General features: G+C 33.3%; 1 protein-coding gene across 4 annotated transcripts in view; it reads right to left on the bottom strand.

The window, feature by feature from the left end:
- Window positions 1-15,979, bottom strand: part of Diaph2 (diaphanous related formin 2) — a 748,266-nt gene that overhangs the window by 491,056 nt on the left and 241,231 nt on the right. For all 4 annotated transcript variants that reach the window (XM_076562125.1, XM_076562124.1, XM_076562122.1 and 1 more), the window contains 4 exons: window positions 15,692-15,756; window positions 12,082-12,186; window positions 9,036-9,350; window positions 8,180-8,294 (listed from right to left, as the gene is read on the bottom strand). In XM_076562125.1, the coding sequence (XP_076418240.1) occupies window positions 8,180-8,294; window positions 9,036-9,350; window positions 12,082-12,186; window positions 15,692-15,756 (600 nt within the window). The remainder of the gene's footprint in view (window positions 1-8,179; window positions 8,295-9,035; window positions 9,351-12,081; window positions 12,187-15,691; window positions 15,757-15,979) is intronic.

The following is a 15,979-nucleotide window of genomic DNA, read 5'->3' on the forward strand; positions in this document are numbered from 1 at the left end:
TGATAATGGGAAAGATTAGAAAGACTTTAACATGATAGGTCTATGCAAAGTAGCAAAGTATTAATCTGCTACATGTATAAATCAGTTTTTTAAAGTTTGGATTTACAATTTTGGATTGAATTTATTATTTCCCATACATATCAGAGGTGACTTGTAATAAATGCATAACAACACATTTACCTTATAAGACATTAAAAAGTATTTTATAGTAATGACATTAATGGTAAAATACTAATGAGCACAGTTTACAAATTATTAGAAAATGGCTATGCTCACATATTTATGATTAACCCAGAGAAAAGGAAGAATTAAATTTACACTCATCAAAAAGACTGACTAAAGGTATTATGTATAGTCAATGCTTCAGCAAAGACAGATTTCTCTAAGTTAAATATACTTTGCACATGTTATCAAAAGAACACCTTAGCCTGGCAGTGGTATCACAGCCTTGATTTCAGCACTTGGGAGGCAGAGGCAGGTAGAAAGCTGTGATTTTGAGGCCAGCCTGGTATACAGAGCTGATTCCACACCAACCATAGTTGTTACACAGAGAAACCTCATCTTGTAAAAACAAACAAACAAAATCCTGATATTGTACTTAGTCCACATACCGTTTAGAAATGAAAAAACAGGGACAGATAGCCTCTCTAGCTCCCATCTCCAAAAAGCAAATAAATTAGTACAAAGCATCTATGATGTTATGAACTGAATTCCAAAAGTAACTAATGAAAATTTTATTTTATTACTTTATACATGTATCCACTATACATTAATAAACCATTACCAGACAAATAATGTCACAAAACTATATTTTTCTTAAATTGCAAATAAATAAATAAAAAACAGAACCCAAATCATCACACTGTTTTATCAGTGACACATTCCATGGAGATAATGACAAAACAAAACAAACAAACATAAAAAAACAGTCATAGAAAAAATTAACTTATGTCCTTCAGAGAATAATACAACTTGCTTCCTCTGGTTCCTACTCTGAATAACTGCCTTTAGTGCCAGGGTAATAGGGTGACACTTTTCACAAGATAATACAATATATGTGGTACTACTTCATTAACTGTGTGAAAAAGAGCTCTGCTAAACTACGCAACAAAATGCGCAAATTACTAAGGGCAGAAAAGTCATTAAAACTCATTGCTACAACATAGTGAAGTCATTAAAAACAAACCTTGGCTCAAAACCACATTTATATGTCTTACTACCTATGAAATCAAGACATACTCCTATGAAAAAAATCATAAATTATTTAGAGTTGAAATGAAGAGTAAATAAAATATGGGTTCAACAAATTGCAGCTTTCACATTATCATGCAATTGTTACAATGATTGCTGCAATGACTGGTAGTCTCTGTAGTGATAGTATTAATTATGGAACTATTACAATCTCTATTACAATATGTAAAGACTGTCATTTTAAAACCTCTTTGCTTAGAAGGCAGAAGTTAGTCGGTCTCAATATCTCTGTAAAGTTGCTTACTTATATTGATATGTATCTCTGTCTCTAAAATTCCTAATTAGCTCTTTTACATAAAGGAATGATAATCTGATGATAGAAAATGAAAGTATTAAAAAAATGTGCATGACATCCTAAAGTGAAACTATGAATATATTAATAATGGGGGAACTGTGGTAAAGTGACAATAAACAATTTTTAAAAAAAAACTAAAAAATGAATATATAATAAAATAATGAAATTAAATATAGCTATTTAAAAAGGACTAAATGTTAATGTTGTTAATGTTCTCCTGAAATTCACATGTTAAACCTAAGTCTCAAGGACATATTAGGAATACAGCCTCTAGTAGGTGATTCTGTGACAACAGAGACCCAAGAAAGAAACATCAGTATTTCTACCATATATGGACACATGTGAAGGCATGCTCTATAGCTTCCAGTGATGGATCTGGAATTCCATCTCTGGAACTGGGAGAAACATGTCATTAAGATGGCAAATCATTTTTTAGGACACTCTTTCTAACTGGGCACATTAACACCATTGTATAAAACATCTACACACTGAGGCCGGGCGTTGGTGGCGCACGCCTTTAATCCCAGCACTCGGGAGGCAGAGCCAGGCGGATCTCTGTGAGTTCGAGGCCAGCCTAGACTACCAAGTGAGCTCCAGGAAAGGCGCAAAGCTGCACAGAGAAACCCTGTCTCGAAAAACCAAAAAAAAAAAAAAAACATCTACACACTGAGACTGATATCTCATTATTGTCAAGACAATTTCAAATTTTTCTGTAATATGAAAACGGACATGAATTAGATTTTTACCATTCTTTTGTGTTTTCATTTCTTTACTTAATATGGAAAACTCTTCTAAGCAATCAAGCAACATTGGACGTTTTCAGAGTCAAATAGCTGATGTTAAAACTGAGAAACACAATTTAAAATTTCTTTTAGAAGAAAACTGATTTTATATTCATCATCAAACTGTTCTAACAAAATCTGAAAACTATGTCTGATATTTTAAGTATCGCAAAGTGAAATTTATCTGCACTTGAAATATTTATAACATCTCATTTTTCAGTAATTATTAAACCTAAGTTGCACTGTAGAAAAATATTATTGAAGAAGCTAAATTTTATTAACCTCTTATGTTTATTTCTTATATTACCTCCAAACAACATTAAAACCAAAGAAATTGCTTACGAGTTCCAAACATGCACTTTCTTTGTTCTTCCTAAAGCCTCTAGAGAACCCTAGAAATTCTAATTAGAATTAGCAGTTATAAGCTACACATTTTATTATTATTCCAATTTTAGTTAATATTAACTACCATTACTTTAATTCTTATGTAATATTATTATTATGTATAATTACTGTACTTTTAAAGGCAAAATAATGCTATCATTATAGGCTGCATGGTTATGTCTCCAAATATCATCTAATTGAATAAAACATAACAAGAAAACATGTGAATTCCAATTGTTACAGATATAATGTATATTCAGAAAGACTACAGGATCTTCTGCAGCTGTTCTCTGTATATACACATATAGACATGTATATGTTTATATTTCATTAATATAGACAACATGTTGAACTACATTTTGAATCATGGCATTATGATGAACTATAAGAACATAAATCTCATAAAGAAAAGATAGATTTGAAAATTAGAAGAGGCCTTACAGATGATAAAAGGATTCATACAATTTGAGGGTATCATTGCATCGTGTTAGTCTAGCAATATTTATTCACAATTACTAAGATCCATCATACAAACTATAAATCATCACAACTTGCATATGCACTAAAAAAACCTAGGGCGAATCATCATGGTTTAGTATCTAATACAAAGAAGAGGGGTTAGGAATTAAGATTCCCACTGAAAATGCCAAGGAAGGAATAAAAATGGCTCTGACGCCAGAAGACTCATCCTCTAGGAAAAGTAATGATAAATACAATTCATAGCTTGTATTTGACCTATTCTATTAGTTATTAACAATGCAAAGTGGGAAAGACTAAGAATTTCTATCTAATTCTGACAAAAATTCTTTATAAAGTAATTTTTTTCATTTCTATATTTCATCACATTCTCTTAAGTTGAACAAAAGTTTAGACCTAGAGACAAGGTTTATGTCCAGTGACTCTGCTCACATTAATATGAAAAGAGCAAACCAAAGTTCTTCACTCTGAAGTTCTCACCAAGTCTCCTCACTCCAAAGCCAACAGCTGCTGCATGTGCTTTCAGCACAGTATGTGCTTCTCCTCTCCCTACTGTTAAGTTAATAGGAGACCATAGGCTTGGAGCTGCCTCTAAACTTCCACTTCAACCTTATTTAGTATATAGAGTTTTTGAAAGAACCAGCTGAATTTCTACCAGTCACAAAGACTCGTTTTGATCACAGAATGCTCAAACAAGGCAAATGCCTAATTACAACAAGCCTCCTGGTTTCTGTTTTTGTACCCATGTTTAACATAAAAAGGCTTGCTACTCATATGAATCCCTTCTGACCCTGGGTGTTACACAATTCACTGGTAGTTCTTTGCTCAACCAATTCAGTTAAGTTTGAGCTATCTAAATTGCTCATGCTTTTCTAATGCTGTTCCCTAACTAGAAAAACTTGCTTGCATCTTTCCCTATTGAAACTACTGAAATGCTCATACCACCAACTCTGGGTTCTTCATTTTTTATTCTAAATTAGATATATCATATCCTCTCTCAGCTTTTGAAGAAAATGTCTATTCTAACATTTACCATAATTTGACTAAATACAGTAATCTTCCAACCTCAGTCAACAGATTATGAGTTCTCTGGTGCAGGGAGAAGGTATTAATCAATTCTTCCCCAATGCACATACTAGGTATTTTACGAACTAGTTAAATGAAATGAAAGATACACCCACCCCTAAAATAGAAGTAAACTGCTTTGTAGTAGAATGTTAAAAGTAACTTTCTCTAAAACTCTAAGAAAAAGTAATTCATACAGAAAGTATAATTTCATGTAACTTTTCACACATTAAATATTTACAAATCTAAATATTATAGATATTAAAACTGGTACATTTTAAAGCTCCTTTCTATTTAGCAATTCGAAGCTACTTTAAATTTTTAAACATTCACTTGACAACATTGACTAGTAATGTTTTATAGTGCATTTAGTGAGAATGGAGACATGAGCTCTCCAACAGCCTTGCAGTAGGGGGTAGTTCTCAAAAGGTTTTGGAACACTGAGTCTAACAGCCTTGAAAATAGGTCTTAGAAACAAGAGCTTGGTGGCTCATTCGAGAATGGTGCTGATTGAGCTGCAATGAGCAGCAGAACAGAGAAGAAAGTGGTGCCCTAAAGCTATGAGAGCCAGGGCAGGACAGCTTAAGTTTCCTGGAGCCAGAACCTCCTGCTGATTTCTTGCTAAGCCTGCCATCTATTGACCAAATTATGAATCAAGGCACGGTGAGTGTCAAGAACTTCAACTGGTACAAGAAGGACAATCAATTCTTAAGAGTGTTAATTTAAGCATGTGTTGAGTTACTAAAATTTGTTCGGCCTATTGCATGCAGAGACAGAATGTTCTTGGATATTTCATTGGTCCTGAAATGTCCCTTCAGAAATAAATCAATACCACCAAATGGTTCCACTTTTCTTATATGTACTTAATTATTAAAAAATAGCAAAACTAGAGTAATGCCACATAGAAATTTCAAGAATTAAACTTGAAGGGAATGGAGATGGAGCATTCAGAGCAGTGAGGACATGATTTGAATAATTTGCTTTGGCTTCACGCTGGTTTGATTACGTTTTGGCAGGAGCATTTGGAATTCCTTCTTTTGTAACTGATTAAGTACCACAAGGAAGAAAAAGAAATTCTCTTTCCAAACAAACATGCGTAGTAATTGTCAGTAACTAAAACACAACACACTCATACTCAATAGCAGAAAAGCAAAAGATAAAAACAAATGAACATCTATTAAGTGTCTGTTAGATACCAAACAGTGTGTATGTCAGCTACTTAGATATATATATAACCTTATCTCATTTTCCTACCTAGCTAAACATTAGTCTATTCACATTATGGATGAAGTAATTCCTTCAGAGGAAGTGGTATGTACAACAATTGATGAAAGTAGATGTGACTCTGTTTCCATAGCCTTTTTCAAGTAGGTTGCACCTTGCACTACCATTAACAACTCACTATTGTAATGGGCTCACTTAAAAAAAAAACTTATATATATATTATGTTGAATATACACCCCAATCTCCCTTATGATTCACCCTTCTGTCTCTAGTCTTACGTTCTTCATTTGTAAAATACAAACTCCAGGTTTACTTAATCATTTGTATGGACTAAGCTAACTCTGCAATTTTCTAAAATCTGTTTAGTATAGGATTCAACACAAACATCACAACGCAAAACAGCAAATATTCAACAGAGAAAATCAAAGCAAGAAGAATCACAGAAAAAAATAGTTAAATACTGCCTGTGATCAGAAAAAAAAAACTGTTCAACATCCTGCAAAACAGAAAACGTAACCAACTATGGTTATCTCATGCTTAAAACTTCACCACACTGGAGGCTGAAAAAGGATTGCCATGATTTAAGGACATCTTGAGCTACAGACTGGCCTAGGCTTCAGAGTAATTTTCTATCTCACTACCTGATCAAAAGCAAAAATTGGATTCCTAAACATTTAACATTTTCATCTATAATATGGGCAAAAGTTGTAGAGAAAAAGACACAGAGTATCCAATTATCTAAAATACCTAATATCAGAAGTGTTTCAGCTTTTGAATTTTGTTATCAGATTATAGAATATTTTCATGTATGAAAGACATCATTTTTAGCATAGAACAGGAGTCTAAACAAGAACTCTGCTTATGTTCCATACACACACACATACACACACATACACACACACACACACACAGCCTGAAGATAGTTCAAACCAATAATTATTACTGCATCTCTGTTATTTAATTGGGAAATATTCCTTGTGTATATTACTGAGTATCATAAGACTGTTTTCATACAGTTATATAATACACATTGGCCATTTTCCTTCCCATACCTGTCTTCTCCCCTTTTCTCTTCCCTCTACACTCTTGTTAGACTGTGTTTTCACAAAAACCAATCTCATGACTTTAGGTATGGGGTTTCTTATTTGTATATTATTGTACACTACTGATGGCCAAAGTTTCAGATTTTGAAACACCGATGACTTAGATTAGGGATGCTCAACATGAATTCATATGCATTCTTGACAACACTTTAAATTGATGAATATTAGAAGGCAGATTTGTGATACATTTCAAATTATTAAATGTAGAATACATTTCCTGAATTTATACTACAGCCCATCCCACACAAAAGCACATACAGAAACACATTTGCAACTTAAATTTTGTAGCAGTAAATCAATGTGTCTGAAGCTAGGGGAATGTTTAAATGTACTAACACAGACCCATAACACATAATTATATACAATATGTAAAAAGAACACAGTTGACAAATACAGAATAATATCAATGTATATTACTAAAAACAGGAAGGATTACCAAAGGAAAATGTTTTTGAAAATGTTTCTCAACACATAGGTGGTCTAGATCATAATATAAAAAATCAGTAATAATTGTTTTCTCTCAAGAAGATCTGACTCTAGAATTGAAGAGTAAACTATATTTCTCCTTCCTGTCATCATCTTTCTTGTTGTCTCAAAACAAACAAACTACATGGGTACTTAATTTTAAGCAAGAATATTTAGTACTAAAAGGTAATTATAATAGGTCAATTCAATGAAGAAATTTTAAATGTGAAGAGAACTATAACAAATAGAAAAAAAGTAAAACTACTAACACTTTTTTCAATGTCAAAATTCTTCAGAACATTCTAATCACCACAGCTCTATCCCCCATCCCTCCCTCCCACCCCTCCTCCTCCTCCATTCTATCTGTCCAAATTGACAAAGTGACAAATCAGGTGAATGGTAAAGCACTGATTTTGAAGAAAGGATAGAATATTTCCATTTACTAGTTTTAAAGACTGATTTACAAAGTGTAATTTATATATTTAACTGAACTACTAAAATCAGTATGTTCAAATAAAATATAAAAACTCCATTGACCACAATGACTAACTGTGAGACTTACATATTACCTGAATGGCATGTGTAAAATACTTAAAATATTAAGAATATAATTATAAAGAAATATGCTTTTGTCAAATCTACAATTATATTTGCTGAGGATCAGAACTGTATATTAACCCAGAACATATGCTCATAACAAAACCTATGAGATTTCATGGGAGATAAGGTTGATAAATGATACACATTTAAAAAGACAGAAAATGTGGCATCATCCATATAATGCAGAGACATTAGTATTCCATGATGCAATTTTTGTGATACATGGTATATATAAAAATTAATCTTCTATTACTCAGCAAAATAGCAATTTTATGTGGTATAGCACACATATTAAATAATAAAGATAAAGCTTATACATTAAGTTAAATAATAATATTTATGCAAAACAAAATTCAAATAAAATTTTCATATGGTTACAGAGTAAAGCATAGCTAGTATGTGAATATATTCATGTTTGACTCTACTTACTGTGAGAAAATAATACATTCACACATCCTTAGAATGTTTTAGCAGAGACATAAATTCCAATACATGAGGCACAGGAATAAATAATACGTAAAAATAAAAGGTACCTTTTATCTGGGAAGCAAATGTCAAGGCCAATTTCGCAAACAGATCTGGATTCTCAAACTTTTCTTCTTTTACTTTTAGCCAGAAACAGTTTTCAGACAATTCTTTAGGCTCAATCTAAGACAAAATAACAATGATAAGTTAGCATGTTGTTACTTACTGCTTAATTTTTCAAAGACTGGCTTTCTTTTTTGTTCATCATCCACTTAATCTATTTCAAATATATAAAATTACACTCATAAGCATACAGAAAAGCTACACAAAAGCAATAGTTCATACAGTAAAATGCATTTGAAAGTGTCTACTGAAAAGACCCTCAAAATAATATAATAGTATATTCCTATTCTACTTGCATACATTATCCTTGTTCCTAGTATTTTTTTCATATTTGATGTGCCAAGTATTTGATTCTATTGTGAAGTTTTAATACATGTTCATTATGTACATTACTCCCAGTCATCCTTCCCTAAACCCTCTTCTTCTGTCTGTCTGGGCTCTCTCTCCCTGCAATTATATTACACTTTTTTTAAAGTTTACAATGAAAACAATTATCAAAGACAACAGGATCCTAACAAGAAATATTAATAGTGATAAAAAGTATGAAATTATTTTCATTTCATTATACATGTCATATATTTTTCAACTTGATTTTCCTTTGTCTTTACCATAATTTCAACGTTTTTGTAAGTTTCCAGTTATCTAGGTCATACATTTAAAGAGAAACATAGCATGCTAAAGCCACAGAGGAAAGCAATAAAGCCAGCAAAAAAATCAAATGATACTGACTCACAGCAATGCAATTCTCACACATTGTCAGGCATGGAAAAAGCAAAAAGGTCCCTCAAGTTATAGTCTTACCTTGGACCAGTTGATTCTTTTCATGGATACTTCTGGCCTATATACTTTTTTCTGCTTCATTCCATATGGTAGCTCAATTGGTACAGGTAGGGGAGGAAGAATTCCTCCAGGGGGTGGTGGTGGAGGAGGTCCTCCAAACAAAGGTGGTGGTGGTGGTGGTGGAACACCAGGCAATCCAAGTAAGGGAGGTGGTGGAGGAGGAACTACTCCAGGAAGTGGAGGTGGTGGTGGTGGAGGAGGAGGAGGTGGTGGGCATGGTCCAGCACCTGGCAGTGGAGGTGGTGGAGGTGGGCCTGGAATTGAAGATGGAGCTCCCTGAAACAGATAGAAGTTTAAATGCTTATAAGAACATATAACACAAAGTATACTCATCTGTTAGATGTTCCGGGTTTAAGACTGTTTCTATCTTTCTAAATTTTCAAGGTTATACATTTTATCAGTACCTGTAAATAAAGACTTCTGATATACACAGTATACTACAGACAATGACTATTTCTGCTAATATATTAATGACAGGAAAGTTTACAGTTTTTAAGATTTTTATGAAAAACTCTAATATAATGAATTAATATCTTTCATTATAAATATAGCCAAAGAAGTATGGCATGTGGCTTAGAAACTGTTAGCCTAGCTTACTGAAGTTTGATTAAAGTATGACAAGGTCATGGATTCAAATCCCTTGGGTGTCAATTAGTCTTATAGAGAGTATTTCACAGTACCAATAATTTAGTTGCCTTCAAATACTTGTGAGTAATACTAAGTAGGATCCATTTGCATAGTAATATAAGCATATCAACATTTTACATCTATTGCTTCTATTTGCGTTCATTATAAACTTGAATGTAGATAGGACATTTAATGACATCTTTACCTCAATGTTTATAAATGAGGAAATTGAGTGCAAAAACTGAAATGAAAGCTGAGGGTAAATGAAAGCTTATTTACTGAACTGCTCGCCTTACATGTCGGAAGCCCTAAGTTTGATCCTCAACACTAAAAAAGATGTTTGCAGTGATTAATCCAAGACAGCACTACATTGTAGTAATGTAGTTGATACAGCTTACCGGGGCATGCTGTGACAGTGTGTCTCAAAAGATTAAAAAAAGAAAAGAAAAAGAATAACATGTAGGAAAGAAAGAGGGGGTGGGGGTTGACCAGCATCTATGAGTAGATATTTGTTAGCAAGAGATGGCTTTTCTAAAAGACACAAAACAAACATAGAAGATACTGTAGCCAGCCAGGGATGGTGGTGCACACCTTTAATCCCAGCACAGGGAAGCAGACACAGATGACTTTCTGTGAGTTCAAAGCCAGCCTGGACTTCACATAGAGTACCAGGGCTACAAAATGAGACTCTATCTCAAAAGTAAAAATGAAAACAACAAAAGATATTGTGGTCAAATGAGTCAGGGAAGCGTATGAGTTAAGAGAGGTTTTCTTGTTGTAGGATGTCTCAGGGTATTCAATATGTGTCTTGTGAATCTCTGAGAATTTCATGTTTATCCAATTTAGTGGACTACAAAATATTTTCTTCATGAAAAATCATTAAAGTATCTGTAAGTAATTTGCGGGAAAACTGGCAGACTGTATGGAGCCAGATATGACACTACAGATATGATCAAAAGAAGGGAAATTTAACAGCAATAGAGGTTGTGGTAGCTAGGACAGTGGTCAGAGTGTATGCTGCAAAGGAAGTAAGCATAAGGCAGCCCATGCCAGAAGGCTTTTAGTATTTCTAGAAAGGAAGTTTTGTTTAATCCCAAATACAGCAGGCAACCACTGTATACAATAAGTCCTTCAGTTATAATAATTGGAACAAGGTTTTGTGAGGATTAATTGACACAAAAGGATGAACTTGAGGAGGAAAAGACTATAGGCAGGAAGAAAAATTCGGGGACAACCTCAATAGTTCAGGAAAGATGTAATGAGAGTATACCTGAAGGAACTGGGGTTTTAATGAAGAGGTGGAAAAGTCATTGGAATAATTTAAAAAAAAACTAACTTCATTTGTCAGAAACAGGTCAAGAAACAAATCAAACTTCAGTATTTAAAAAGTGGTAAATTGTAAAAAAAGTCAAAATGAAGGCTAAGCTGGTTTAAGGAAAGGGAACAGATGAAAAATATTGAGTTTGATTTCAATACAAATAGACTCAAATGTCTTGACATCTACTAAAAGGTGATACATGAACATATGAAATTGAGTGTGATATTTGTGCAAGGAAAATCAAAGCAGACAAAAATGCCAAGGGCAGAGAGAACACAGAGATATCTCACATTTGGAGAATGGGAAAATAAGAGATATCAGGTTCTCAGACATGAAGAATGGGAAGTGGGATAATACTGAAAGAAGAAGCAAAGACATAAATAGTGGACAAAAATGATATGGGCTATGGGTAGAAAAAGGTTACCACCATAAGGACTTTGCAGCTTACCAGTGACTTTGGAAGTAATTTCTCAGTATATTACTGGGGACAGACATAGTAAATAGACTACCTACTCGACAATATCTATTTAAAGGCATTCTCTCAATTTCATATTATTCATTTAAGCCACAAAATGTGTTGAGAGTATACTTAATTTTAAGGTATAGACATCTAATTAAGAGTTTTTTCTGTGCAAGGCATTGTAGGCAGAAATAAAGTGTATAGGTTTTGAATTGAAGATAGTCTAGATTTAAAGATCTCAAGAAATCTTTTGGATAATTAAAATTCATGAGCATTTCTATATTCTTTTTGAAAGGAAATACTATGCACACAATTTTTCAAATCATCATGAAAATTTCATGTCATAAACAGTTTGGCTTCAATAATGTATTCTGTTAAAAATATTCAGGGCAGTTTGAGCAAATGAAGCCTTATTTATTTCCAAACATTAAAATGATTTACTGTCCTGGAAAAAATCAGATCTCTACTTATTTCAACTAAAATATGAAACTGACAATAGCTACCAAAAAGTCTGTTTCTGATCACATTTTTCCTTCTGACTAACAAGATAATTTTCTACCCCCAAAGTCATTGTGACTAAAGTCTACATTTTGTTTCATTACCTGGGTTCTAAGATGCTGGATTTCTGTTTCCAGTTCTTTGATTTTTTCATCTCTTTTCTGAAGCTCCGCTTGAGCTTCCTGTCGAGCTGTGAATTCTTCATCAAACTGCAATGACCACCATCATAAATGTACAGTTACTAATACAGATTTGAGAATGATTCAAACAATACTATGTAGTAAATATGTAGCATGGCTTTTGCTTTGATGAGTTCACAGCTCATTCAGAGGGATAAAGTTCTTAATTATTCTCTTGAAAACTAAGCATCCACACAGAGAAAATTCTCTTTAAAAAATGGAAAAAATGGATGGACTATCAAGTCTCTTTTCACATGTAATGGAAAGTTTATTGTTATAGAAAATTCAATAGTAGAATTAATATTGGTTATTAATGACTTGCCACATATTTTAAGTTTAATTAGAAAGTGAAATATAAAATATGCAATACATTTACAACTTCTTAATAATATTCAATCTTCAAAACAAATGCATTTTTACAATGACCGGAAGTACATTAACACAAATGGGAATTGGACCGGGGGGTTATTTCTGCTATAATCATCATTGCTTATCATACAAAAGGCAGTGCTTAACAAAATATGACAGTACAATGATATACGCTGAAATTCTACTGTCTATCAGATGGTTAAAAAAAACCCTCTAAATAACACAAGAGAGGAAAATGAGGGAAGTAAATATTTTTCAGAGGGAAGAAGTGCTTGCACAAAGGCATAACAACCTTAGTTTGATCCTTGAACCCTATAAGACAACAGGAGAGAATTGAATCTTGAAGGTTGTTCTCTGACCTCTCCAAAAGGGCAGAAACATGCCAGTATGTATACACACACACACACACACACACACACACACACACACACACACACACACACACAAGAATGCATGAATACATGCATACACACACACACACACACACACACACACACACACGCAAAACCTCGAAACACTATAGTAGTTATGCTTTTATTCACCTCTGTCTCACTACTTGAAAAATGCCTTATAAAGGCTGATAAAAATCTATTATAATATAACTAAATCCCAATACTAAATCAAATACACGAGGTGAAGGATTTTTAAATGGTATTGTCTTTGTACTTCACTGAGAATATGGGGCTCTTGGGCAAGCACAGTAATACACATCTATAATCCCAACACTCAGGACACAAAAACAGGAGGGTCATTGTAAGTTCAAGGGCAGCCTGGACTACATTGTGAGTTCTAGGCCAAGAAGGAGGACACAATGAGACTCTTTCTTCAAAATCAAAACAAAGCAAACAAGAATTCCTTCAACATGTGCTTATTCAATCAATATGATTTCCCAGAATCTATAATCGTAACTCTTCTCTCAAAGTTAGTGTCTCAAAGTGCTTTTCAAATAAGCCATCTGCACAAGCACCCATTTTTTCTGCTTTTAATTTAACACTAGGCTACCTGTAAACACAAATAGGAATGATACATACCTAAAGAAATAATAATAAATAAATAAATGATACACACCTAAATAAAGAAGAGGTCTTTTTTTAAGTTCCTAATTTAATGCTCTCCTTTTAATGATGAAGGGAGTACAGTCCATGGTGATAAGTGGCTTGTTTAGAGTAACAGTGAATTAGTGGAAAAGCTAAGATTGGATATTATAATCACTGTCTAGCATTTTGTGAAAGCTGGCAGTAGGGGTGAATATTATCAAAACATGTACAATATCAAAACTCTTAAAGACCAAGTAAAATTCAAAAGTACTTTACACTGCATTTAAAGATAACTCAGAAGAGAATGCATATAGGTAATGTCTAAGGTAAAGCCATATATCCATTCTAAATATTGGCAACTAACATTGTTGGTGATATTTTATTAACTTATTCATTTATTTTATATCCCAACTGCAGCTTCCCCTTTCTCTTCTCCTCCCATTCCCTCCCCCTACTCCCTTCTACAGCTCCATCCCCTCTCAATCCACCCTCCTCTTTTCCTCCTCAATCCACTCCTCCTCCATAATCTCTCAGAAAGGAGCAGGCCTCCCAAGGGCTTAAGCAAAGCATGCTATATCAAATTGCCATAAGACCAAGCACCTACCCCTGTATTCAGGCTAGGCAAGACAATCCAGCATGAAGATTAGGTTCCCAAGAGTCATTTAGAGCACCGGGGACAGCCCCTGTTCTCACTACCTAGAGTCCCACATATAGACCAAGCTACACAACTGTGAAATATGTGCAGAGGGCCTGGGTCAGTCCCATGAAGGTTCAGATTCTGTTAGTTCCCATGAGCCAGGTAAGTAGCTTCTATGGGTTTCCCACTGATGATTATCACTGTACTTGTGTAAGATTTCAGAACACCATATATAATTAGAGAAAACTACAAAGACAGATCATCATAATGTGCTCCAATTTTACAGTATGTAGTCAAATTTAAGGAGAGCCTATGACATTCAATGGAAATTTAAGGCATGCTATTTAAAAGGAAAGCACAATAAATATAAAGGCCTATTAGTCAAAAACATGATCTTTTAACAATAAAAATGAGTTTCACACAATTTGATTGTGTGTCACTCAACCTCTTAAAATCTATTCTAGTACATGAAAGAACAAAAAGATTTCTTCAAATGCCCTGAATTAACTCCATAATTTCCAGAATAATGGAAGTTATGGTCTAACCTCAAACTTACCTTTGAGCAATATGTAAATGCTCTATCAATATGCAAGCAATATGTAAATGCTCAAGTAATGTGTAAGCAATGTGTAAATGCTTTGTCTTGCTGTCAGATGGCTGAACACTGGAAAATTTTTTCTGACTTTTGCTTCAATACTCTCTGCAACCAATAAGAGAGAGGTACTGTGCTATCCATTAACAGGGAGAGGCAAAGAAGAAAGAAGGAGGGTAAAAAGGGAGGAGGAGGAATGCTTGATAATTTGATAATTTTATTAAACATTAATAAAATAGTATGTAGGCTTTTATCAAATAAGAAAAGGGCCATCTTGTGTCTAAATGAAAATATAATATAAATATTGTACTCATTCAAAGCCACTTAAAAGCACAGAAAAAAGAAGAATTTTAAGTTCCAACAAGCTTACACAAAGTAACATCATCATTTAACAAATGGCAATTACAAAATTCCAAGAAGTCTAAAGAAAGAGAAATGAGGGGACAAAAAAAAGAATGGATTCCAAAATTAGACTGTTATCAATACCAATAAGCTTTTTGTTCATGCTAGAAAAGCATTCTAACCACCAAATTTCATCATAGCTTTAAGGGGAAACTAAAATTCTCCTAGTTCTCTATGGAGTTGTGTAGTATAAGTGAATGCTGAAGGAAAGCAATGAAGGATTTGTTTGGTTTGTTTGATTTTAACTAAGTACCTTTTGAGCTACCTAATTTTATTTCATTTATCATTAAATATAATAAAGCTAGTGTTTTTCTTACCTAATGAATTATGTTGATGAGAACGAAAAAGTAACTATCTTATTAGGAAAAGTACTACAAAATCAAAAGGACAAGTTATAAAGTGTCATATAAAGAAACAAATATGATTATGGTTAAATAATTATATATTATGGTTAAAACATTTATTTAAAAACCAAGACTACTATTTTGGCAGTCTTACCTTCTTTGAAAATTCCATTGCTTTTTGTTCACTTTCTTCAACTTTTGCCTTGTTTACACAAGCATCTACTCAAATGAAGCAAAAAATGATTAGAAATATATGAGATGGAATCTACATCTAATTATGGCTGACAGTATATATTTCTGAAATTCTAACATGAACTATCATTAAAGGGAAATTAATCTACACTATAATATACATACTTATTAAAAAGGGAGTGATCTTGATGTAGCTGATATTTGTCATTTACAGAAATCTCTCAATTGCCTACAGTAAGTATGGATTCCC

The sequence above is a fragment of the Peromyscus maniculatus genome, chromosome X (genome assembly GCF_049852395.1).
Source record: "Peromyscus maniculatus bairdii isolate BWxNUB_F1_BW_parent chromosome X, HU_Pman_BW_mat_3.1, whole genome shotgun sequence".
NCBI classification, from domain to species: domain Eukaryota; kingdom Metazoa; phylum Chordata; class Mammalia; order Rodentia; family Cricetidae; genus Peromyscus; species Peromyscus maniculatus.